Source organism: Cervus elaphus, chromosome 24, assembly GCF_910594005.1.
Source record: "Cervus elaphus chromosome 24, mCerEla1.1, whole genome shotgun sequence".
NCBI classification, from domain to species: domain Eukaryota; kingdom Metazoa; phylum Chordata; class Mammalia; order Artiodactyla; family Cervidae; genus Cervus; species Cervus elaphus.
The window spans coordinates 24,087,967-24,114,582 of NC_057838.1; the positions used below are offsets into that span (position 1 = coordinate 24,087,967).

General features: G+C 45.4%; 1 protein-coding gene across 1 annotated transcript; it reads left to right on the forward strand.

The window, feature by feature from the left end:
• Positions 1-1,966: 1,966 nt before the first annotated feature.
• On the forward strand, positions 1,967-6,332 carry MYD88 (MYD88 innate immune signal transduction adaptor). Its single transcript, XM_043886492.1, has 5 exons — positions 1,967-2,444; positions 3,326-3,460; positions 3,808-3,988; positions 4,159-4,250; positions 4,521-6,332. The coding sequence occupies exons 1-5, from the start codon at positions 2,117-2,119 to the stop codon at positions 4,673-4,675; spliced, it is 891 nt and encodes a 296-aa protein (XP_043742427.1). The 5' UTR covers positions 1,967-2,116; the 3' UTR covers positions 4,676-6,332.
• The last annotated feature ends 20,284 nt before the right edge of the window (positions 6,333-26,616 follow it).

Sequence of the window (26,616 nt, forward strand, 5' to 3'; positions counted from 1 at the left end):
TTGTCAGGAGCGCTGCCTACAGTTTCTTACCTGGGAAAGAGGCGCCGGGGCCTCTTATTCCTCTTCTCCCTTCCTAACCTTCTCTGATGTCTCCCCCAGGCTGGGAGACCGAGATAATTCCGAGGTGCCTCACAGCCTACCTTGACGCGCTTGGGCTCGCCTGGGAAGTCTTTTGAGAAGACTGAGGGAATTTGGGATTCTGAGGTGGCAGGAGAATGTATTGTACAGAGTTGCTGAGATGTGACGGGACTCCCTTATCTGGAGAAAGAGCCATATACATACATACACATTTTTTTTTTTATTTTTTTTTTAATATTTATTCATTTATTTGGCTGCACCAGGTCTTAGTTGCAGCATGTGGGATCTAGTTCCCTGACCAGGGATTGAACCTGGGCCCCCTGCATTGGGAGCTCAGAGTCTTAACCACTGGGCCAGCAGGGAAGTCCCCATACACATTTTTAAAAAACAAATTTTACAGTCAATTTGGGATTAGTGCCCACCTACCCCACTAGATGAAAGTGAAAGAGGAGAGTGAAAAAGTTGGCTTAAAGCTCAACATTCAGAAAACTAAGATCATGGCATCTGGTCCCATCACCTCATGGGAAATAGATGGGGAGACAGTGGAAACAGTGTCAGAGTTTATTTTTCTGGGCTCAAAATCACTGCGGATGGTGACTGCAGCCATGAAATTAAAAGACGCTTACTCCTTGGAAGGAAAGTTATGACCTAAACCTAGACAGCATATTAAAAAGCAGAGACATTACTTTGCCAACAAAGGTCCGTCTGGTCAAGGCTATGGTTTTTCCAGTGGTCATGTATGGATGTGAGAGTTGGACTGTGAAGAAAAAATTGATGCTTTTGAACTGTGTTGTTGGAGAAGACTCTTGAGAGTCCCTTGGACTGCAAGGAGATCCAACCAGTCCATCCTAAAGGAGATCAGTCCTGGGTGTTCACTGGAAGGACTGATGCTGAAGCTGAAACTTCAGTACTTTGGCCACCTCATGCAAAGAGTTGACTCATTGGAAAAGACCCTGATGCTGGGAGGGATTGGGGGCAGGAGGAGAAGGGGGCGACAGAGGATGAGATGGTCAGATGGCATCACCGACTTGATGCACATGGGTTTGAGTAAACTCCGGGAGTTGGTGATGGACAGGGAGGCCTGGTGTGCTGCGATTCATGGGGTCGCAAAGAGTCGGACACAACTGAGCGGCTGAACTGAACTGAATGAACCCCACTAGATTGGGGTCGCCACCAAGGCAGGGAAAGACTTTGTATCCGAGGTGCTTGAAATATACTTGACACTTAGTAGGTGATCAACAAATACCTACTGAATGAGTGAATGAACCAAAGCTCCCCAGGTCAGGAGGTGTCCCCTGCCCCCTAAAGAGCGAAGCTAGGTGCCCGCTTGACTCCCAATGTCAATGTTTTCCCCTAGACCCCAGAGGGTGGTACTGGGCTTCTTCTCAGACACCTAAGGCCAGGGTGTCCTGTTACCCTCAAACACGGAGGGAGGGGTTGTGCTCCCCACTTTTGAAGGGCATGGCTGTGGCATGCCTCTGGCGCCAGAAGGCAATATGCCCCTTCCCTCCTCCATCTCCGAGTGTACAGCCAGGGAGTCCCCAAAGTCCTATGGGCAGGAGTGCGCCCCCCCAAATTGCGGGGGGGTGGAGGAAGGCAGAACCGAGGCATGTTCCTGTGCCCCCTCCCCGCCATCCTCGAGCGCAGCACCGCCTGAACCCCTCAGATCCCCAGTGGAAAGAAGGTAACTCCCCCACTTCCCAAAGATTAAGTCCCGTCTCTCCTATAAACACGGAAATAAGGTCATCGTTCCACTGCCGCGCTAGACCCTAGTGGACAGATAGGTGGAGCTCAGAACACCTCAAAAGGCAGGTTCCGGGTCCCCACATCCCCGGCCCCCCGAGATCTCGAAGGCAGTGATGGGGCGCCCCCCGCCTCCGCACATCTACTGGGGCTCCTGATTGTAGGGCAGGGCGGTGCTTCTCGGAAAGAGAGACCGGCGGGGCGGGACCAGATGGGCGGGGTGGCCGAAGGGGAAGGAGGAAGCGCAGGCCCACAACGCGACTCGACTGCGCGGCGGCTCCCGGGGTAGCCCGCCATGGCTGAAAGAGTCCCCGGCGTGGGGTCCGCGCTCTCCGCCTCTTCCATGTCCTCCCTGCCCCTGGCAGCGCTCAACGTGCGAGTGCGGCGCCGCCTGTCGCTCTTCCTAAACGTGCGGGCGCCGGTGGCGGCCGACTGGACCGTGCTGGCGGAGGCGATGGACTTCGAGTACTTGGAGATCCAGCAGCTGGAGAAGTACGCCGACCCCACGAGCAGGCTGCTGGACGACTGGCAGAGACGTCCGGGCGCCTCAGTGGGCCGTCTGCTCGAGCTGCTCGCCAAGCTCGGCCGCGAAGACGTGCTGATGGAACTGGGACCCAGCATCGGTGAGGAAGCTCCCTTTCCGGCCTCACATCCGACGTGGGAGCGGGGGGATGAAGGACCTGAGCCTCACTGGTCCCTCCTCGGAGGGACCCATCCCTCCTTGGAGGCGGCGGGGTGGCGGGGTACTTTGCGGGTAGCAAGGGAGACATTGGAGACAGCCCGCAGAGGGGAAACCGCGCAAGACTAGTTCCCTCTTTCAATACCGGGGATGACAGGGGCTGGAGAAGGGAGGCGAAGGCCCCGAAAGGCACAAGGAAACCACTAAGACCAAAGCTTTCACACAGGACCAGGAGTCAGAATCTGGGTCCTCTTTTGGGGGGCTTGGGACTGCTTCAAGTAGAGCAATAGGCAGGAAAGGGGCTGAAAGCTGACAGTCTTGGAAATCTCAGGCCCCTAGAAAATGCACCCTGTCCTGCCACTTTCTGACACACAGTATACTTGCACGGGCATGGGGACAGTGGCCCACAGACGGGCATACCTTGTTTGGTTGGGGCTGCTGCCCTTGCTGCGTATAAACACCAGGTCTCCTGAGCACTTCTTTCATGCTCTGCCCGTATCAGCAGTGGATCCTAGAAGGAGACTTGGGTTTAATTCTCAGGAGCCTTAAGAGGCAGGGGTGGGGACAGGAAATGGGTCAGAGGCACAAGCCTGACCTTGATGGCTTCTCTCATAACCAGAACACCAGTGACATCCTTTTAGGATGGCCAGAGCCAGGTGGGAGCTCTCCTTTTCAGAGCTGTTGAACTGTGGATGGCACCAGTGGGCTAGAGAAGCCCTGGGGCACAACACAGCCAGGAAAGTGGGGCCGGGGCTGGATCCTGACTGTGAGTAAAGGCATGGGGTACCCTTGGGGAGCTGGCCACACCTTGTCTCTTCCCTACAGAGGAGGATTGCCAAAAGTATATTCTGAAGCAGCAGCAGGAGGCATCTGAGAAGCCGTTACAGGTGGACTCTATAGATAGCAGCATCCCTCGGATAAATGACATGGCAGGCATCACCATTCGCGATGACCCCCTGGGTAAGGGCCCAGTCCTGCCCCTCTGGGCCATAGGACATTGTGGTGTTAAGGGCATGAGTGTTGGAAGCAGATGGGTTGTGGCACCTTGGGCAAGTCACTTAATCTCTCTGAGCTTCAGCTTCCTAAGAAATGGGAATAGTAATAGTCCAACCTCTGGTTTCAAGTATGAGAAATGATGTGTCTAGCTCATGGCTAACATAGGGCTTGGCCTGGGGTGGAGAGGAGGTACTCATTGTTTGATTGTGTAGGCTCCAGGACCAGGGTTGCTTAGGCTGGGGGCACCTGGCTGGGCTCATCCCCAACCTTCCTGGAGGGCTCTGACCATCCCCATTGTGCTCTGCACCCAGGGCAAAAGCCCGAGTGTTTTGATGCCTTCATCTGCTACTGCCCCAGCGATATTGAGTTTGTCCACGAGATGATCCGGCAGCTGGAACAGACAAACTATCGGCTGAAGTTGTGTGTGTCTGACCGTGACGTCCTGCCTGGCACCTGTGTCTGGTCCATTGCCAGTGAACTCATTGAGAAGAGGTTGGCTATGTGGCTGCAGGGCAAGTGGGTGGGTGTTCAAAGCCCTGCCAGGCATCCCCATGCTGGGGTCCTCCCGGCCGGCCCCTGTCTAGCCTGGCACAGTGGGATCCTCCCAAGGCTGTCCCCGGGTGGGTCACCACAGTGCCTGTAGCTTGCCCACTCTCCCCTAGGTGCCGTCGGATGGTGGTGGTTGTCTCTGACGAATACCTGCAAAGCAAGGAATGTGACTTCCAGACTAAGTTTGCACTCAGCCTCTCTCCAGGTGAGCTCAGCCCTGCCCTTGCCAGAGAGCAGTGGGCAGGGCCTCAAGATGCCAGCTGTCCCTCCCCAAGGACCATGGATGTAGCATCAGGGAACTCAGGCAGGTCTCTCCACACCTAAGTGCGTGTGCACAAGAGTGCCCTTTGTGTGGGTGAGTAGGTACCGGGGGTGCTTGTTGGGAAAGGGCTGTTGTTAACCCCTGACTGGAGGACTGGTCCAGCCCCGTGATGGCGGGGAGCCTGGAGCAAGCTCTGCCCCCTCTGGCTTGCAGGTGCCCACCAGAAGCGACTGATCCCCATCAAGTACAAGCCGATGAAGAAAGAGTTCCCCAGCATCCTGCGCTTCATCACAGTCTGTGACTATACCAACCCCTGCACCCAGAACTGGTTCTGGACTCGCCTCGCCAAGGCCCTGTCCATGCCCTGAACTGCCCGAGCCCCCAGGAGTGCGTGCCTCTGTGTGCCTGTACATGTCCTTCTACCCCTGCCTCCACCTGCAGTCGTAGGGGGATCTGTGCTCCGCTGGCCTCTCGATCCCTGGACAAGCCTGCTCCACGGACTCTGCTGCAGCCGTGGTCCCTATCTGGACAGCACCTCTCGTGTCCTGCATAGAACATGTGGCGCGCCCACTTGTTGGATCATCAGCCAGGATGGTGGAAACCAGAGGCAGCTGCGACTCAGCGGAAGACCAGAAGCGCCAGCTCTGACCCCTCCATCTGTCTTGGGCCTCAGTTTCTCTGCCTGAGAACTAAGCAGGGTGGGGGGAACAGGCAGTCGCTATGTTTGATTCATTGTGGGAAATGGTGAAGCACTGTTTTGAGTCTCCTGGTTGAGAGCCAGCTGGCCACTGCTGGGACCAGGATGCTGCTGCGCATCTGCTTCCACAGTGCTCCGGGGCCCCACACCTCACACCCCACTTCCCCCTGCACCAGGGGACAGATGGCGAAGTAGGCTGGCCCAGCACAGGGGGATCCTGCGTTGGGCCTGATCCCCCAAGGGTCCACCTCTCATCTGCCTTTTTGACTCCTCCCAGCGTCTGCCCACCTTCAATGTGGTAAGTCCCCAAGAGTCTGGCCTGCACTTCTGGGGCTGCCTTTCACTTCCACCTGTTGAGTGTCTGTGGTTCTCAGCTCTGCCCTGCACGATACAGGATCCTGACTTCTGGCCTCTCCATCAAGTTTGGTTTCTGGGGCTAGGTCATCATGGTGGTGTGGGCAGGAAGTGTTTCTTTCCTGGGCGCACTCACAGAGAGAACTTTCCCACCAGTCTTCTATTGCTTAACTGCCTTACCAAATTGCTTGCTGGAACTAGTTTACAGGGACCACACAAGAGCCTCCTACCCTGAAGCTTGTGGGCACATGGACACATACAAGCTCACACGCCGAGACACATGGATACATGCGCTGGCACCCTCATGCACATACATACAAGCATCTTCATGCACACATTTCCCTGGGTACAGCTCCCAGAAACAGCTGGTGGGACAGTCTCACCACAAGGGGATCCTAACCCCGGACCAAGATGGGACACTCTTGTATTCTTTTTCTGTTTTCCTTTTTCACGGGAACCAGATTCTGGAAAGGACCCACTGTACCAGCATTTACACCTTCAGTGAAGCGCAGAGCAAGGAAAAGAGCTGTTGAACTCCCACAACAGGTTAGCTGCGACAGCTGTTTTTCTCTCCTTGGGAGATTTGTCTGTTCTTTTCTCTTCACCTCTCCTTCAAGAAGAAACTGTCATGGTCTCAGGTTTCTGTCCCAGGATGGAACCCAGGACCCTAAATCTAAAAGCAAATGTATGTCTTCTCTGCTCTACCTTCAGTGAGGGCTGGGGGCAAAGCACCTTCCCTCGGGGTCTCAGGAGGGCCTGGAGGCCCCACTCTGCATGATTTTCATGAAGCACTTAGCTACCAGGTGCCTATCCCCTTTTATATTGGGGAATATTTTACAACAATTTCAAAAAGGTTATCTTTCAAACCTGTTTCTATTCATTGTGAGAAGGTCAACGAGAGCTGAGAAAGGCTTCTGTTTGTAATTGCCCCCTTCTGTATCCTAGGTTTATAATAAAGAGTCTCTACTTTGGGAGCAGCAGGTTTCATTTGTGTCTGGAAAGAGTATGGAAGCAGTAACCTGGGATAAGGCTCTTCTGGGTACGAAAAACTGGTCCCTTGGGGAGGTTCAAGTGGGTCTGGCAGGGGCTTCCTGAAGGCTGGGGCTCCTCCCCCAGGCCTCACCAGGGCTGCAGACAAAGTTAGAAACAGCAGCTCAGCTCCCGATGCTGGGGACACTGCTTGCCTGTGCCAAGCCTGGCCTTCCGGGGAATCAGCCATGCGCCTGGGTGGGACAGGACTGCTCTTCCAGGCTCCAAGAAGAGTCTGGATAAGATCTGCATTCTAGATCACAAATCCTTGGAAAACTCAATTGTTGAGAGTGGCCATCCTGGGGCATGTCTTTGTTAATCCTAAAGGAGTTGATCTATTTTTAAATAGAAGGCACCACTTTTTTACTGTTCCCTTGAGAAAAATTGAAAAAAAAAAAAAAAAAACACAACCACCCATAATCCTAATCCCAGAGATGAGCCCGGTGATCTTTCAGAGTGCCCAGAGATTACCAGCAACCTCAGCTTTTCTCTCCTTGGTCTCTGTTACCCTGTCCTGGCTCCCGAGCCTTGTGGATGCTGGAGGCATCCCAGCCTGGCCCCTGTGCCCTCAGCACTCCTAGAAACAGCCCCTGTGTTCAGAGCAGCCCCAAGGCCAGACCTTCCTCTTTAGTGGCCCCTTGGGAACACAGCCTCAGTGTGGTCCCAGCAGGGCCCCCGGGATCTGCCTGGTACCCCCACGACTGTGGGGGGTGGGGAGGACAATCTCTGGGTCTGCTCCTGGTCATGGTGAGGGGTTTCTGGGTAACACGTTACATCATGGGGAAAGCCCCTGTTCTCTCAGGTCATGACGGTGACCCGAATGTGCTCCCCTCACTCTCATCTGATGCTCACACCCCTCCCACCTTCCTCCAGTGCCCACCTCCGCACAGGCAGGTTCCCAGATACTGAGAAAGCTTCCTCTTCTCACTTTTAGCTTAGTCCTCTAAGAACTTTTGACAGAGAAATCCTCTTTTTTCAAAAGAGAAACTTCACTGCTGTAATTATCCAAGGCAAGCTTTGGAAGGCAGCAGCAGAGATTAAACACAAGATTACAAATCTAAAAAAAAAATTAAAAAAAAATAAAAATAAAAATATTACAAATCTACATGACAATGGACCTGGGTTCCGACAGAATCAAAAGCTTGATTCTTCACAGAATCAAGAGCTAAGACTCCATCCTCCCAATGCAGGGAGCCCCAGGTTTGATTCCTGGTCAGGGAACTATTAATAGATCCCACATGCCGCACACTGTAATCTTGCATGATGCAACTGAAAAAGATCCTGCGGACCACAACCAAGGCCTGGCACAGCAGGCAAATAAATAAATACTTAAAAAAAAAAAAAAAGATGTTTTGGGGTGATAGAGGACAATATATAGAATATATGAGAACTCTTAACAACAAAAAAAGAAAACAGCCCAATGAAAAAATGAGCAAGGGGGAATCTCTGGTGGTGCAGTTGTTGGGAGTCCACCTGCCAATGAAGGGGGACATAGGTTCGAGCCCTGGTCTGGGAAGATTCCCTCATGCCACGAGGCAGCAAGGCCTTTGCGCCACAACTACTGAGCCTGAATGCCCTAGAGTCCACGAGCTGTAACTACTGAAGCCTGTGTGCCGAGAGCCTGCGCTCTGTAACAAGAGAAGCCACCGCAATGAGAAGCCCGAGCACCGCTACTAGAGAGGAGCCCCTGCTCCCTGCAACTAGGGAATAGCCTACGCACAGCAACGAAGACTCAGCACAGTCAAAAATAAGTTTTAAAAAATAGTTTAAAAAGCTGTAACAAAACTATCACATTAAAAAAAAAAATGACCAAGGGTCTTGAATAGACATCTCTCCAAAGAAGATATACAAGTGACTAAAAAAATACATGAAAAGATGCTATCATTAGGGAAATGCAATTCAAAACCACAATGAAATACCGTTTCATTCCCATTAGGATGGCTACTATTAAAAACTCAGAAAATACCAAGAGTTGATGAGGCTGTAGAGAAATTGGAACCTTTGTGCACTGTTGACAGGAATGTAAAATGGTACAGTTGCTGTGGTATGCCAATTTCCAAAAAAATTAAAAATAGAAATACCATATGATTCAGCAATTCCACTTCTGTGTATAAACCCCAATGAATTGAAAGCAGGGTGCTAACATCAGAGACATGTGTACACCCATATTCATAGGAGCATTATTCACAATAGCTAAAATGAGTAAGCAAGTCAGGTATCCCTTGACAGATGAATGGATAAACAAAAGGTGGTTATATACATATAACAGAATAGTATTCATCCTTAAAAGGAATGACATTCTGACACATGCTACAATATGAGGACATAATGCTAAGTGAAATGAGCCAGTTGCAAAAAGACAAATGCTATATAATTCCACCTATATAAGGTATCTAGACCAGCCAAGTTCTTAGAGATAGAAAATAGAATGGTGGTTTCCAAGGCCAGTGGGAAGGAGAGAATGAAGGGTTGTTGTTTAAAGAATCTGAAAAGAATAAACACACACACATAAAACTGAATCACCTCACTATACTTGAAACTAATACAACATTGTAAATTAACTATATTTTTATTTTCTTAAAAGGCAATTTCAAATACTATTTGAAAAAAAAAGAGTTGTTTAATGGGTACAGGGTTTCAGTTTTGCACAATGAAGTGTTCTGGAGATGGTTGTACAAATATATGACAACCTCCCCCCCCCCAAAAAAAAAAGCATATTAAACAATATACTTAAAAATTGATTACTATGGTAAATTTCATGTTATGGATATTTTATCACTAAAAAAAGAGACAACTGGGGAAATCTGGGTACTAGATGATGCTAAAGAATTATCACTATTTGTTTTAGATGTGATATAGCATTGTGGTTACATAAAGGAAATGAGCACTTTGTTAAAGTCTAATTCTGAAGCATATTGTTATGAAATGAGTAATGTCTTGGATTCGCCTTTAAATAATTAAGCGAGAAAAAAGAACAAAGGCTATATGAAGCAAATGTGACCATATAGCAGTTATTAAACTGGAGGTGCATTTCTTCCCTCTGCTCGTGTGTCTAAAATTTTTCATAATTAAAAAAAATGTTTTAAGTTAAAAAGTACAAGCATCACTGCTACTCCACCTGCACAAAAGTCTCTCTTCCTGCATCTCCCTAAGGTGGGTATTTCAAAATCATTCATCAAGAATGACTGAAACAGAAAAGAAAATAATTGTTTCCTGCCTCGGTGGGGAAGTGGAGGAAAAGTTAGATAATATATTACCAGACATCTGAAAATCTCATCTTGGATAGTTGTCTTTTTGAAAATTACTCACTAAAAAAAATAATAATAATAAAAATTACTCACTAGTTTTGAGTCTTAATATAAATATACTGAAAATATTTTCTTCAACTCAAAAATATTTCTCCTTAACTTAAAAGAGATTCTCAGGAACTCCATGACATTTGCAACAGAAGGACCAGATTACTGATCCTGGAAAAAAGGAGACGCAACACGGCTGCTCAGCAATCGCCCTGCAAGGGGATCGAGTCTCCAGCCTGGGAGGCACAGATAGAGTTCCTGCCCTCAAGAAGCAGCCTTTGTGGGCCTCTGGCTGGCAGGGAATTCTGAGTGCTCGGGCCAGGAACTGGCAAGTGGTAGAAAACTGGAGAATGCCTGTTCAAACCAGGCTGGAAGGATCTCAAATTCCGGAGGGTGAATTCAGAGTCACAGAGCAGAACACAGGCAGAGCCACTGGGCGGGCAGGGAGGCGCGGGAGGAGGGAGTCGCCATTATTTCAGGTGAACATTGTCCCCGTTGGCTGCTGATCACCAGGTAAGACAGCAGAGATGGTCTATAAGTCCCTGGGGACTTCTGGTGCTGGGGAAGTACCAGATATGGAATAAACACACCTCTCCCCTGTCCCTCTGTTAAGTACAGCTTAACCCCCCTGGGAGATATAGATAGATGACTAGAAAGAAAGTGAAAGTGTCATTCAGTCAAGTCTAGCTCTTTGCGACTCCAGGGACTGCAGCCCACCAGGCTCCTCTGTCCACATGGAATCCTCCAGGCAAGAATACTGGAGTGGGTTGCCATTTCCTTCCCCAAGATAGAAATATGTAAATAAATAAATAAATAAAGACTTCAAAGGACAGAGAGGGAGATAAACAGGCTAGTGGCCTTGGGACTCAGAGGAAGACATGGCAGTGATTCCCAGGTCTTTCTTTTTGCTTCGAATATCTCAGACTGAGCACTGGAGAAGCTAGTAACCTAGAAACAAATGGGTACAGACAAAAAAAAAAAAAAAAAAGAAGTCCTGCTCTTTCTAGCCAGAAAGGGGCAACCTAACAAGAAAGAATACGTTTAGATACTAATACTCAACTCCAGCCAAACCACAGGAAAAACTGCAGGTAATACCACCAGCACCCTGCAGCCGAGGCAAACCAGGAGCCTGGGCCCCCGCTCCTGTCTGCAGGGAGCGCTCAGGAGGCCTGGCCGTCAGGGTCGGCAACACGACCAGCAGCAACGTCCTCCTCCGCTGGGGGTGCAAGCCATCAGGGCAGCAGTTACCAAGGCATCCTGCCCTCCCACCGAGTGGTCTGCGCACAGTCTGAGCCGACAGGCTGAACTCCTGCACTAGCCCAGCAGTAATTAGGCACCAACTCCACCTCCCCGCGGGCTTCCCAGGTGGCTCAGTGGTAACAAAATCACCTGCCAAGGCAGGAGACTTGGGTTCAGTCCCTGGGTCGGGTCGGGAAGATCCCCTGGAGAAGGAAATGGCAACCCACTCCAGTATTGTTGCCTGGAGAATCCCATGGACAGAGGAGCCTGGCGGGCTGCAGATCGCAGGGTTGCACAGGGTAAGACAGCTGAGAGACTAGGCTCACAGGCTTACCTCCCTACTTCCTAGGGCGTCAACAGAGGCTGGGCTAGGAACCTGAACTTTGACCTCTATCTGACAGCATCGGTCTGCTGACAGAGAGAGCCTATTAAAACAGAAGATTTAAATATCTATCCAGAGTCTCACAATACTCGAAATGTCCAGGACTGAAAGTCACTCTTTATACTGAGAACCAGGAAAATCTCAACTTAAGCAAGAAAGGATAACCAACAGTCGTTAACCCCAAGATGACACAGATGTTAAAATTATCTGACAATGATTTTTAAGCAGCCAGTGTAAAAATGCTTCAGTGAGCTGTTAGACATACTTCAACAAATGAAAAGCGTCTCAGCAAAGAGACAAAACAGATGAAGAACTAAATTGAAATTTTAAAACTGAAAAAAAATAAATAAAATAAAAATAAAAAAACTGAAATAAAAATCTTACTAGATGAATTCTATAATAAAATGAACTATGGCTGATTCCTGTTGAGGTTTGACAGAAAACAACAAAATTCTGAAAGCAATTGTCCTTCAATTAAAAAATAAATAAATTTTTTAAAAAAGAATAATAGAAAAAAAAAAAAGAATAATAGAAATCACCTAATCTAAACAAGAGATAACAGACAAAAAAAATTCACACTCTCAGGAATCTGTGCCACTATAAGAAAATATCTAGTATTTATGTCATTGCAGTCTCAAAAGTAGAGGAGGAAGAAAGTGGAGCTTAAAAAAATACTCAAATAAATATGGCTAAAATTTTACAAATATGGCAAGGACATAAACTTATAGATTCAAGAAGCTGATAAAATCCCAAACAGGATAACCCAAAGAAATCCATGTCAAAAAAAAAGAAAAAAAAAGAAATCCATGTCAAGATACACTGTAGTTAAACTTCTGAAAACTAGAGGCAAAGAAAAGATCTTGAAAGTAGCTAGAGAAATGACAACTTCCCTATAATGGGGAAAAAAAAAAAAAATTGAATGAGGTCAAATTTCTCATCAGCAACCAAGGAAGTCAGAGGAAGTGGCACAACATTTTCCAAGTGCTGAAAGAAAAGAACTGTCAACTCAAAATCCTATATGCAGAGAAAATCAGGAATGAAGAGGAAATTAAGACATGCTGAGATGAAGAAAAACTGCAAGAATTTGTCATCAGCAGTTCTACTCTTAAAAAATAGCTAACAGAAGTTTATGAAGCAAAAAATAAATGATCGGAAAAGGAATCTTGGACTACCAAGAAGGAAGAACAAAAGAATAAAAATATTTTAATACAAGGTTTTCCTTTTCCTCTTCAGTTTTCTAAATCATATCTGATGGTTTAAGCAAAAGGTTAGTAGTTGTGTGCAGGGCAGATTACAGAAGTTGATAAGCACTGTGGTAATCTCTATTTCAAGTATTTACATCTGCTCAAACAAAAGGGAGAAATGAAGTGACTGCTGCCTGGGAGGAGGGACTCTGTGGTCCTTTCTCTTTCCTCTTTCCTAAAAAGATCAAAGCCCACTAGATCCGGTCTAGTGTCCTCTGTCTTGAGTATTCACATATCATCTGTTGTGATTCTCAATCTTTTATTATTATTGTTATTTTTTCCTTTTTTGTCACGCTGCATGGCATGCGGAACTTCCCCAACCAGGGATGGAATCCATGCCCTCTGCAGTAGAAGTGTAAAGTCTTAACCATGGACCACCAGGGAAGACCTCGATTTGTATGGAGAAAATATTTGAGACAGTTATAAACTGGGCAGAGTAAATGGACTTAAAGAAAGGTTCCTACCCCTCACTGAAACTGGTCTGGTCAACCCAAGCAGAACTGAGGTAAGTTATATATATATATATATATATATATATATATATACATATATATATATATATACATATATATACTGTACAGTATATATGCATATACATATATGTACTGTATACATACACCTAAATATCTACACAAAGAGAGACGCTCCAAAAACTATCAATAAATCAAAATGAAATTCTACTGGAAATGAATGAGATGGAGAATCAATTAGTGGTTGTCAGGAGTCAGGGATAGTTGCAGGGGAAGGGGACGGGTGTGCTATGAAGTAGCAGAGGGAGGTTTTAAGGTGTTGTAATAGTACTATATCTTGATTGTGCTGGTGGTTACACAGACCTGCACATAATAAAATGGCAAAGTACTGCACATACACACATTATACCAATGTCAAGCTCCTGGTTTTGATACTGGACTCTAGTTACATAAGATGTATCCACTGGGGGAAATTGTGTGAAGGGTTCAGAAACTTCTCTGTGCTATTCTTGCAACTTCCTGTGAGTCTATAATTATCTCAAGATAAAAAACTTGAAAAATTTTAACATAAAAATGAAGTAAGCTTAACTTTCCATCTTGTCCTCCCCACCCCAGTTTTATTAAGATATAACTGACATATAGCACTATGTAAGTTTAAGGTATACATTTGACCTGTATGTATTTTGTGAAATGATTACAACGCTAACTTTAGTTAATATCCATCATTTTGTATAGATCAAAAGAGTATTTTTTTTTTTGTAATGAGAACTTTTAGCATACACTCTCTTTTAACTTTTCTGTATATCACACATAACTGTTAACTACAGTCATCATGCTATATATTATAACCTCAGTAGCTATTTATCTTATAACTGGAAGTCTGTACATTGTAACCACTTTAATTTCCCCTCCCCTCGACATTCACCTCTGGTAACCACAAATCCAATCTCTGTTTCTATGAGTCTGGTTTTGTTTAGATTCCACAAATAATTGAGATCATAAATTATCTTTTTCTGTCTGACTTATTTCCCTTAGCATAATGCCCTCAAGGTCCATTCATGTTGTCCCAAATGGCAGAATTTCCTTCTTTTTTAATGGATGACAGTGTTAGTCACTCACTGTCTGAGTGTCTAACACTCAGTTAGTGTCTGACTTGTTGCCACCCCCTGTAGCCCACCAGGCTCCTCTGTCCATGGAATTTTCCAGGTAAGAATACTGGAGTGGGTAGCCATCCTCTTCTCCAGGGGATCTTCCCAATCCAGGGATCAAACCCAGATCTCCTGCATTGCAGGCAGATTCTTTACCATCTGAGCCACCACAGAAGCACTTTAATGGATGAAACGTGTGTGTATACACACACACACACACACACACATATATACACCACACATAAACACACTCATACAGCCATTGATGGACACTGAGGTGGTTTTCACATCTTGGTTGTTGCAAATAATACTCCAAAACAGATAGGAGATAGATCTTCTGATCTCTGAACAAGGAGAGACTTGAGCCATCCTGGCGATGTGAATTTAGAATTGGCTAATGCCCCTACTAGTCCTTGTTACACCATACTGATGCTGCTTATGATTGTTCCATGCATTATCAATTGTCTAACCTGTTTTGTCTCTGCTCAGGTCAACAAGCTACAACATGCAGTGCCAGTTCAACAAAGATACAAAACTACAACTGACCACGGAAAACATCAGTCACCCTTAGATGGACACCGCTATAAGGACTCTGAGGCCTGAGACTAGCAAGAGGGGGAGGCCCAATGCCCCTCGCCGTCCCAGTTCAGCAGGAAGTAGCCAGAAAGACCTCGACGCCCTTATTCCCAAAGAATTGGGCCTCCCATCTCTTGAGGGGGGAATGTTAGGTAGTTAGAATTGGGAAAAGGAGTCCAAAATGGCGGTGGCTAAAAGACAAGGAAGGGAAAAGCCCGCGAAAATAGAACAGAGGAAGGTCAAAGGAAGGTCCGAGGACCGGAGTGAGGACTTCAGATAGAACAGCGCTCCTGCTTAAGCCTGATTTGCATAGGACAGGCCCAGGGGGAAGAAAAAAACATAAAAAGAGGAGCCAAAGGGTTTTCTCTCTCTCTCTCCCACGCGTGCGTACCCTCTTTCTCTCTCTCTCTGTCTCTCTCTCTCTCTCCCCACCCACCCCACGCACTGGCGCACTGCTCCACTCTCTTCTTTGAAGATGGATTCTCCTGCTATCTTCTAAATAAAATAAAACTATAACACTGATTTGTCTAAGAGCTATAACGTGGTCTGTCCAAGACCCAACAGCTGTGACGCGATGAGGGCTTTAATGTCCGTCACTCCAAATCTTTGTTGTGATGAGACAAAGAACCGAGGAGCATACACTCGCCTAACACAAATAATGCTGCTATAAAAGCATGGGGGTGCAGGTATCTCTTTGATAGAGTGTTTCATTTGCTTTGTATATATACCCAGAAGTGGAACTGCTGGACCATATGGCAGTTATATTTTTGATCTTTTGAGGAACCTCCTTACTGTTCTCTACAGTGGCTGCACCAGTTTACTTTTCTAGCATTGCACAAGTTTTCTCTTTTTTTCCACATCCTCATCAGCATCTAGCTACCATTGTGCTTTTTAAAAAGAACTATTTTCAATATAAAAATGATCACTGGCAACATATATTTATGCATATGTAAAAATCTGTGCATTTTCAATCAGCATTCTGTGTTGAGAAAATGAGCCAAATTTTGTTTTTGAGGACCTGCTCATTATCTTGGTCCAGGTCAAAAGCAGAATATAAACAGAAACTACCCAGGGCTCTGGCCTCAGGGAACTTAAAGCCCAGGCAATGAATCAAGACACAAATGCAGGAAAACCCAAATAACTCAAGAATTAGACCACACAGCCTTCCATAGCACGTATGCTGACTTGTGCCAAAGGCAATGTGTCCTGTAAGACCTGAAGACAGGCCTCTGTGAGAGGCAGATAACCTTGAAGCTGACTTTGAAAGGCCGCGAAACTGGTGGAGTAGAGACCAGGCAGAGGAGGAGATCCAAGCAGTAAGGGAATGATACAGACAGATGGGAAGAGTGAGGGGCACATCTAGGGGCGAGTGGACTGATAGGATGAGATCCCTCCAGGTTCAGTATGGAGCCCCTGAAATGCAGGCTGTAACAGGGTACATATGTCTGAGCAGGAAAGGACTGGTAAACCCAGAGGGTAGAGAAGATCAGCTTAGAGGCTACAGTGCAGGATAGATCTGAGAAGTTGATAAGCAAGCTGATAATTTCTGCTTTAGGCAAGTGCACAAACAAAATTGAGAGAAGGAGTAACTGCTGGCTACAGGAGAGATTCTGGGATCCCCAGAATTTCCTGTTTCCTCAGATCAAACCCTGCCTTGCCCCTTCTAGTGTCCAGTGTCCTAAGCACTTATGCATCAGTTGAATCTGCAAATTCCTAACCCTGAGGTCACGAGATCCTGAGGGTGCACCAAGTCCAAAGACCCACGAGGTTAACTCTCATGAGGTCTCTGCTTTATGAGGCTCTTCTGACTTGAGTATCATCAGTGAAAATGTTTTAAGAACCCCAACTTCACCTACTTTTGAGAATTACTGCCTTCACAAGTTGGATAACGAACACAGCGTTATTCAACAGAACTAGGTGAACCACATATGTATTTTTATAATTTCTAGTAGCCATGCTAAAAAAGCAAAAAGAAACAGGTGACATTAATTTTAACATTTTATTTAACCCAATCTATCTAAAATATCATTTCAACATGGAATCTGTATAAAGACTGTTGATGACATTTTAGGTTTTGTTTTTTTTTTTTTCATATTAAGTCTTTAAAATCCAGTGTGTGTTTTACACTTACAGCACATATCAATTAGACTAGCCACATTTATAGTGCTCAACGGCTACACAGGGTCAGTGGCTACACCATTATACAGTGCAGCTGTAGAATCTCGCTACTTAAAATGTGGTCCCTGGACTGGCAGCATCATACCATCTGCTAGAAATAAGGAATCTCAGGCCCCACTGCAGGTGTAATTCATAAAATTCTACAGGTGATTCTTAGGTACATCTGGGAAGAGAGATATAGGGTACTCTGTTTTTATTACCTAACATCAACATTGCTTCTCTTCATTTAGGCTCCATGCTGTGATTTTGCTTCGTGATTTCCAACACCAGTTCCAGACACAGATCTAAACCAAGCAACACCTCTCCTTGATGCTGAGCATCACAGTTGGTTCAGGCATGCCAAATGTTTCAACCAGATTCAATGAGATCCAATGAATTCTTCGATAAATCCCACTGTCCTTGAATGAAAAAGGTAAGTTCTAGAGCCCTCGTGGAGCATGATGGGAGATCCTGCCTTTATAAGAAGCCTGTGAATGGAGGGAAAAAACTGATGGCCTCTTTTGAGCCCCTGCTATAAGTCTTACAGTTGACTTTTCAGATATGTTGTTCAGTCACTAAGTCGTGTCCAACACTCTTGTAACCCCATGGACTACAGCATGCCAGGCTCCTCTGCCCTTCACAATCTCCTGGAGTTTGCTTAAATGTAAGTCTGTTGAGTCGGTGATGTTATCTAACCACCTCATCCTCTGCCGCCTCCTTCTCCTTTTGCCTTCAATCTTTCCCAGCATCAGAGTCTCTTCCAACAAGTTGGCTCTTCACATCAGGCAGCCAAAGTACTGGAGCTTGAGTATCAGTCCTTCCAGTGAATATTCAGGATTTATTTCCTTTAGGATTGACTGGTTTGATCTTCAGGAAGTTGTTTAAACTAGTTTGGATTGTGTTCTAGATAGTTATTATCTGTTTTCTCCTCCCCTTGTTCTCTGCAAGGCTCTGTGCCCCTGGATATTGATCTTCAAGAATTATATCAATAGGCTCCCCTTACCTTCTGGTTTTCTGTTGGGACTGGCTAATTGTCAGCATAAGTAGAAGGTGGAAGCACAGGAAGTAATAAGGTCGGGATATTTATTCCCTTGCCTCCTTTCTTGTGGGGCTGCTGAGGGCTGACTTCTACCATAGGCCACAGCTATTTTCAGGTAGAGCTCTCCTTTACCTATCCTCTCTGATTCCAGCAGTCCTCTGCGTCCTTGCTCCTTCAGGTTGGTTTCCTGAGGCTGACAACAGAGGACTATTGCACATTCCTTTTGGTTTCCCAGTCCATGGCTTAGCAAACAGCTCCTTTATTAAACTCTCCTCAAATAATGCACTTTGAGCATGCCCCTTACTTCCTTTTTGGGACTGGATAAGTACCATAATTGGTATCAGCAATGGCCTTAAAATAGGATTCTGGAATTGAGTTGCTCACATATATGAGGAAGGCATTGAGTTTGGGATTAGCAGATGCAAACTATTATATACAGGACCGATAAACAGCCAGGTCCTATTGTATAACACAAGAAACTATATTCAATACCCTATAATAAACGATAACAGAAAAATATATGAAAAAGAATAAGCATATATATATAGAACTGAATCACTTTGCATCTACATATATATATAAACTGAATCACTTAGCCATACATCAGAAACTAACACAACACTGAAAATCAACTATACTTCAATAAAATATTTAAAAAAAGAGAAAGTGATATATGCAACTTATAATTCACGACCTTAACAAAATTGTGTGCCCTCTACTTTCCCTCCACTTCATGCTGCAGGAATGTGGGTGCAGTGGTGGAAGTTAGAAGCTCTGTTTTGTTTTAAAATATTTGGCTGCACCAGGTCTTAGTTGAGGCATGTAGGGTCTAGTTCCCTGACCAGGGATTGAACCCGGGCCCCCTGCATTGGGAGCTCAGTCTTAACCACTGGACCACCAGGGAAATCCCTTAGAAGCTCCATGTTGAGGATAGCAGACACAGCATAAGAAGGGCCTGGGATCTTGATTATTGGGTTGAACTATCAGCTCAAAATTGTCTATACTTGACTTTTACGTACAAGAGAAATAGATTTCTACTTTGGCTACTGTTACAGTAGGAATGCTAGAATCCTTAATGCAGTTTGGGTTTTCTGTCACTGGCAACCAAGAGGTCCTAAGTGACAAAACAGGTTTGTTGTAAGCCCACTGCTGTGCTCAGCCAACCACAGTCCCACCATGCCCACTGATGGTCTCCTCCTTGCTCTGCTGTGGGGCCTGTCCACTTTTCAGATGAACACTAGGCCCATGAACTGCTTCAAATCACTACTGCTCCTGGACAAAGGCTCCCCTTTCCTGCCCCTGTGCTGGCTGTGAGGGTCTGTGTGCTCCACCAAAAGGCTGGCCTTAACTGGACACTTCCTATGCAGGGATGAGTATTAACTCACACTGTAACTGCAAGGTGTGAAGACAACGTGGTTTGTTTTCTGTACTCTAATCTTTCCTATAAGCCCCTATCCTGCTAGGTGGCAAGGGGAGATTTAGGCTTGCTGGTGAGTATTAGATGATTTGGTTCAAACAGTATGTTTCAGAGTAACTTGGTCTCTCTTAAGTGAATGTTGTTTCTTGGGTCTCTTTCTCTTCCCCCGTTCACCTTACCAAGAAGATCTGGGGGACAGAGGAGAACTATCATATGATATCCCTCATATGTGAAATCTAAAAAGAAAGCATACAAATGAACCTATTTACAAACAAACACAGACTCACAGACTTAGAGAATGAACTTATGGTTGCCAGCGGAGAAGAAGTAGGGAGTATGGGATCGAATACACACACTGTATTTAAAATGGATAACCAACAAGGACCTACTGTATAGCTCAGGGAACTTTGCTCAGTGTTATGTGGCATCCTGGATGGGAGTGGGGTCTGGGAGAGAATGGATACATGTAGATGTATAGCTGGGTTCCTTTGCGGTTTTACCTGAAACTATCGCAACATTGCTAATTGGCTATACTCTGATATAAAATAAATAGCTTTTCAAAAAAACAACTAAGGTCTTGGAGCTCAGGAAATCAGAGGTTCAAATGTGAACTCACGGTAGAAGAAAGTTTGCTCTGGGTTCCCGTGAGGTCTTCTAGTTCTGCCATGAAACACCTGGCCTCCTTCCTGAACTTCTATACTTACCTGGATGCAGTGCACCTCATCTGGCCTCTAGAATGAGATGCCAGCCCTCAGAGCTGAAGTCCATGGTCGCAACCACTTGCCTTTAGCCATAAAATCCTCCCCTCTGCAGGCCTTTTCACATCCAGTCTCTACACCAGCCTCTATGGCACTTCCAACTGCTATCATGGGGCACAGGGAAGCTTTTGATTCCCCGTGGACCAAGTACAAGCTGTGAGGGACTGGATATGGGATCCTGGTTTTCCCGGCCTAGGCTCTGCCCTCTGTCATTGCTACATTATCATTCCTACAGTATACTGGACATGATGCAAAGCCAAGGGGAAGGCTTCTCTTGGCGGCTTGCAGCCTGCCCCAAGTCTTACCTGGGGAAGCAGCCCACAAGTCTCTGACATTCTGAATTCTTCATAGTTGCCCCATCTGTCTTAGATGTTTTTACTGTTTCCCCTATTCAAGACTGGGGGAGGGGGCTGCTGGGGAGAATGGATGGCAGAAATGAGGGCCCTGGAGCACGCCTGCCTGCCTGCTCTCCCATTTCTCTTGTTCACATACCTGCAGGCAGTGCTACTTTTATTTCCTCTTCCTTTTTCCCCTCATGGTCTGGACATCATAGGTAGGGGAGTTTTCACCCCTCCAGTATACAAGGAAAACCACGATCTGAGCAAGTAAGAAACAGCTTTTGACATAAGGGCTGCAGGAAAACTGTGAATTTGGGCCCTTCCAGGGACAATTATATTAACAATCCATCCCTCGAATTTTATGTTTAAAAAAAAATTTGTTTTTTTAAGTTTTGGCCACACCACACAGCATGTGGGATCTTAGTTCCCTGACAAGGGATCAAACCCGCACGCCCTGCAGTGGAGGTGCAGAGTCTTAACCACTGGATTGCCAGCGAAGTCCCTCTGCTGAAAAATTAAGACCCTTTTGCTGGGGTGCTTTGTACCAACATGCCAGTTGCAGGTTCTACTCTGTGGCCTTCAAGTCTGCCCACCTCTCTAAATCTTCACGGTGCAAATTCCTTCCCTAGCCTTTCTATATCCAGGGGCTGTGGTCCTAAGATCCATTCCTTTTCCTTAGGCAGTTTGAGGGCACACTCACCTCCTGGTCATATGTTTCCTACAGACTGGTAACTTATACTTAATGTAGAATGCCATGTTTGAATATGTCCATACACATGCACAAGCTTTACCAGGACCTTCCAAGGAGTCCTTCACACTCCAAATTTGCTTCTCTCCTGGGTCTTCCTGCCAGGTGAAATGTGAATAACACAAAATGTGTACATACGTTACCAGGTGAAATTACCCAACTCCATATTGAGAAAGGTTTTCTTTCTTCCCAGATGCAACAGCTTTTCATTCTGACGACAAACTTGGTGCTTGTGCAACAGGCAGTTCTTCTTTGTTTTCCTGCTTTCAGGCTGTGTCCCACAGTTTGTCAAATGCATAAGAAGGCCCGTTACAGCACCAACTATTCCACAACGGTTACCACAAAGCAACCAAATCTTTTAATTATTTTTTTCCCTCTCGGATTTGGGTGAATTAACACTAAGTGAGAACAAGTCACCTCCCCCAAAAGACTGAAGCAGAAGAATCTGATAAAACCTCCTGTCTGCTGGATGGGGTGGACAGAGCTTAGATTCCGCTCAAAGGCACAGAGTCCATTCTCTGTCACTGTCTGCCGCCATTCACCAGGGAGCTAACATCAGTCCTGGGGCCCAGGCCCCTTTGACGGAGGACAGTCCCATTGTCTGGCAGACTGCTCACAGCTGAGCACGTGGAAAACTGTCCATAAATGTATGCGCACTACACCCGATAGGGTGCTTTTGTCCCCATTTCTTGATGTCCTGAAATTTCCAACTCAACGTTCAGTCATGCAGAACTCCACTTTTGGTATGCCTGAACCCCAAATTCTCTCATTCAGGTTGGTTGTTACAGGCAAACAAGGCTTCACAATCCACCAAGAATCAAAGAGAAAGCCTTTATTTCCTTCCCCAGACATTACAACAAGGAATTAGGTAGTGCTGGGGCTTCCCTGGTGGTTCAGTGGCAAAGAATCCAACTGCTAATGCAGGGGACACGGGTTCAATCCTTGATGCGGGAAGATCCTACATGCCATGGGGTAACTAAGCCTGTGTGCCACAACTCTTGAGCCTGTGCCCCTGAGCCTGGGAGCTGCAACTACTGAGTCTGCGCGCCCAAGAGCCTGTGCTCCTCAACAAGAGAAGCCACTGCAGTGAGAAGCCCATGCACTGCAACTAGAGAGTAGCCCTGGATCACCACAACTCGAGAAAGTTCACACAGCAGCGAAGACCCCGCACAGCCAAAAATAAATGAACAAAATATATTTTTTTAAAAGATTAAAAAAATTTTTTTAATCTTTTAAAAAAAGATTAAAAAAATAAATCAGGTCATGCTATGATATGAATGACATCACATGATGGTGACTGAAACCTGTTTTTCCTGAGCAAGCAGACCTGCTGGAACTGTTGCTCAACCCCACGTTCCATAAAGCTTTCTCACTCTAGTCCCACCAACTGAGGAGAAACAGCTATCACTTACTGAGCATTTACAAGCCAGGTTCTGTGCTAAGCATTTCCAGGAATATCTGGAGGCAAGCTTCTTAGCTTTTCTGAGTTTGTTTCCTCATTTGTAAAATTGGCATAGACACCTCACAAAGCTATTTTACTGACTACATGAAGTATACATTTATAATCCTTTAGCACACTATCTGGCACATTACAGGCAGTTTAACTGTTGTGATGAATATTTTCTTAGGCTTATTTGAATTTATATTAATTTGATGAACCATGCTGTCCTAAGTTCAGAGAGCACGGGACACCAAATTATCAGAAGATAAATCTGATTATTCAGTTCCTGAGCTTAGTGAGAGATACTTATATTTTTCAATGTTGTGACTACAGCTGTGACTCAGAGATTCTGAAACTCCTGCCTAAGGTGGAGTATTTAATGGTACATATATTTTTGAAAATTTTCCTAAAAAGGCAAGAAATGCAGCTCTTTATACATTTCTAGACTGTCATCATGCTGGCAAGGCTTAAGGTGGGCAATCCACCACCACTACCAAGGTCAAAACTCCACACAAATCCTTTACTTCTATCGGCGAGATAGGGTATCCCCCACTCCTCATGGGTGATCTACCACCCAATTTGAAATACAGAATATTCACAAAAAGAGAAATCTATGGTTACCTGGCAGTACAGGCTAAGTGCCCAGAAATGGTCTGGGTGAGGTAATAAATGCATATGACTTCCCTCAGGCCTGGAACAATCTCAGAAAAAGTGATCTGAGTAGGGGGGAAGGGAGGGCTGACCACCAGCTGAACCTGGCAGACCAGTAAGACCTGGATGGGTGGAGCAGAACAAAGGTGGCATTCCTGGAAGGAGGAAGGGCCTGAACAAAGGGAGGTACAGTGAAACCAGGCTGAGAAGAGTGTCAGACGTCCCCTTCAGCTCAAAAGAAGGGGTGGGCAGATGGTCGAGTACCACGTATATTATTATTATCTGAGCCATGAGAAACCAAACTCTGAAATTATGAAATATACTTTAAAAGGACACACAGACACCTAGGGATAGTTGATGAGCACTGTTGTCCTCATCACCAAGTTAAGAAACAGCACAGTAAACGAATCCTGGAAGTCTTGGGTACCACATCCTAGTTGCATCTCTTTCCTTTTCCCTAGTCACCAAGCTGAATTGTTTTGTTTCCCTGAAACTGAAGTGTTTTGTATTCAATTGTGCCTACTTTTGACTTCTTTGTGAGTGTGATCACTCTTCTATGTACACTTCTATTAGTTTGTTTCTATCATCAAATATGTACTGCTTTGTGTATATTGTTTGAACTGCAAGGAGAAAACAATATAATATTGTGTAACACTAGCAATGTAATTCTCTAAAGCAATTCATTAAGGTCCGTTTCACGAAAGTATTCTGGAGACCCATGAACATAACGCCCAGCTTTGTTAATAATTAAGAAAATGCCAATTAAAACTGAGATATCAAAAAAAAAACAAAACTGAGATATCGTTTCACTTTCACCAGACAGGTAAAATTTTAAAGCCAAATTTGAATTTGGGGGTGACACAAACATTCAGTCTATAACTTACATGCATCTCCCAGATCTTATTCCATATATTTATATACATGTAAATTACAGACTGTTTGTGTCTGCCCCAAATTCATATGTTGAAATCCTAACCCTCAATGTGGTAATATTAGGAGGTAGAGCTTTGGGGAGGTAAATAGGTCACAAAGGTGGAATGCTCATGAATGAGATCAGTGCCCTCCTAAGTGGAGACGAGAGCTTGCTTCTGCCTCTGCTGTATGCAATACAATGAGGAGATGGCTATCTACAAACCAGGAAGCAGGGTTTCGCTAGACATCAGATCTGCCAGCAGCCTCATCTTTGATTTCCCAGACCCCAGAACTGTGAGAAAGGAATTTTATTTAAGCCACCCACTCTGTGGTAATTTGTTATCCTCCCCCAAACTAACTCAATGCAGAAATTTATCTACAACTTGTTTACCTTGATTATACATCATTCCACTCCAGTATGTATAGACCTACTGCATTCTTTCTAACTGCTATGTAATATTTCACAGCATGGATGACTCATAGTTTTACCAGTCCTCCCTTAACTTCTTTTGAACAAGTAATATTTGGATTTACAAAATTCAAAATGTGCAGAAGAGAACATCCCTTCTATGTGTCAGTAGCTCTGGTCTGGTGGCAACCAAAGCTACCAGTTGTAGCAGAGACTGGCTAGATGCTGACTAATCCCATTGCTTCTTCCTGGGCACAGGAGAGGCCATGTCCCGGTTTCCTGGATTTCACTTGTGGTTAGTCAACTGGGATTGACCAACACAACCTGGGAAGAAGTAACAAACACAACTTCCAGAGTTGGCCAGCTTCTGTAGTGTTCTCCCTCTCAGATAACCAGCTGGCTGAATGCAGAGGGTCCGGAGGAAGACTCTATGTAGACACTAGAAGATGGTGGTGCTTCAAGACTGAAGGAGACAAACTGTCAACTTGGACCAAAGGGACCAAGGACATACGTCCTGGACTATGTGTGTGTCAGAAATAAGCTTTTGGGTTAAACCAGCCAGTTTAGTTTAGTTTGGGGTTGTTACTTCAGCTAGCATTAACACATGAGCTTCTTGTTTATCCTGAGATGTTCCACATAATATGTGCTCAGTCACTACGTTGTCTGACTCTTTGTGACCCCGTGGACTGCAGCCCACCAGGCTCCTCTGTCCATGGAATTTCCCAGGCAAGAATTATTAGAGCAGGTTGCCATTTCCTACTCCAGGGGATCTTCCCAACCCAAGGATTGAACCCATGTTTCTGGCATCTCCTGCATTGGCAAATGGATTCCTTACCACTGTGCCACCTGGGAAGCCCTTCACATAATATACACAAGCAATTATCATTCCTCTATCAATAGATATCTTCATTCAAGTTTGTTTCCAGTTTCTTCCTATTACAATAACACTACAATAAACATTCTAATGAAGGCTTCTAGACACATTCCACCTTTAAGAAATCGTGTTACAAAAGTACCTAGGAACCTGCTCCAGCTCAGTCAAGTACTTCCCATCTTTTGCTGAATTCAGCTTGAGTTCATCAAGTTGTCTTGGTGCCAGCCTGGGCGAACGTGAAGTTACTCTCTGGCTCAGAATTCAGTTTGATGTTGAGACTACTTTCTGCATGGACTGATTATTCCCCCCTACTATAACCTCTTACTTACCTATTTTTTTCCAGGCTCTGAGACTCTGTCACCATAGTCCAATATGAATGCCCTTGGTCCCTTTCCTGGATTTGCCAAGATGTCAGATTCTCCCCAGGCTCCTAGCTTGTGCATATTTTCTCTACTCATGAACTCCATTGATTTAATCAACACCATGCCCGAATATGTGTCTGTGCAGGGACTATTCCAGGTACAGAGGTGGGAAGCACATCTATGTGAGGAATGGATGAAATGCCCTCTTACAAGAGATGACTTTATACTACATGTGAGGTGTGATAATGGAGAGAGGGGGGAAAGGGGAGAGAAAGATTCAAGGACTTTATAGTTGGTCCTGGCACTGATATGGAACTGCTGAGAATATCAACTTAGGAGACCTAAATTTGTGCTTTTCTTTACATTCAGGTTTTTCACATATGGTACACATTCATTTATAGATTTCAACTCTCTTTCATTTAAGGAGTCTATAAAACTTGAACTATTAAAGCTGTAATTACCACTTCAAGGCATCACTAGTCTTGAAATTAGTCCTTTTTCCTCTACCCTGCAGGTGCTAAAAGCAAAGGATGATGCAGGTAAACCGCTTAAAGACAACAAAGAAGAAGAAGTATGAATATAATTTCCCTCCCAGCTTCTCAGCCCAGACAGTGACTCTGATCTTCTGATTCTACACACTGTACTTGATGCCGTCTACAGGGCTTTCCTTGTGCTCAGTGGTAAAGAATCTGCCTGCCAATGCAGGAGATGTAGGTTCAATCCCTGGGTGGGAAAGATCCCCTAGAGGAGGAAATGGCAACCCACTTC

What these genes read in the sequence shown, in the direction of transcription:
- MYD88 (XM_043886492.1), top strand. Translation starts at nt 2,117, where the DNA reads ATGGCTGAAAGAGTCCCCGGCGTGGGGTCCGCGCTCTCCGCCTCTTCC. An exon ending in CATTCGCGATGACCCCCTGG is followed by an intron (nt 3,461 to 3,807) that starts GTAAGGGCCCAG and finishes CTCTGCACCCAG; the next exon opens with GGCAAAAGCCCGAGTGTTTT. An exon ending in TGCACTCAGCCTCTCTCCAG is followed by an intron (nt 4,251 to 4,520) that starts GTGAGCTCAGCC and finishes TCTGGCTTGCAG; the next exon opens with GTGCCCACCAGAAGCGACTG.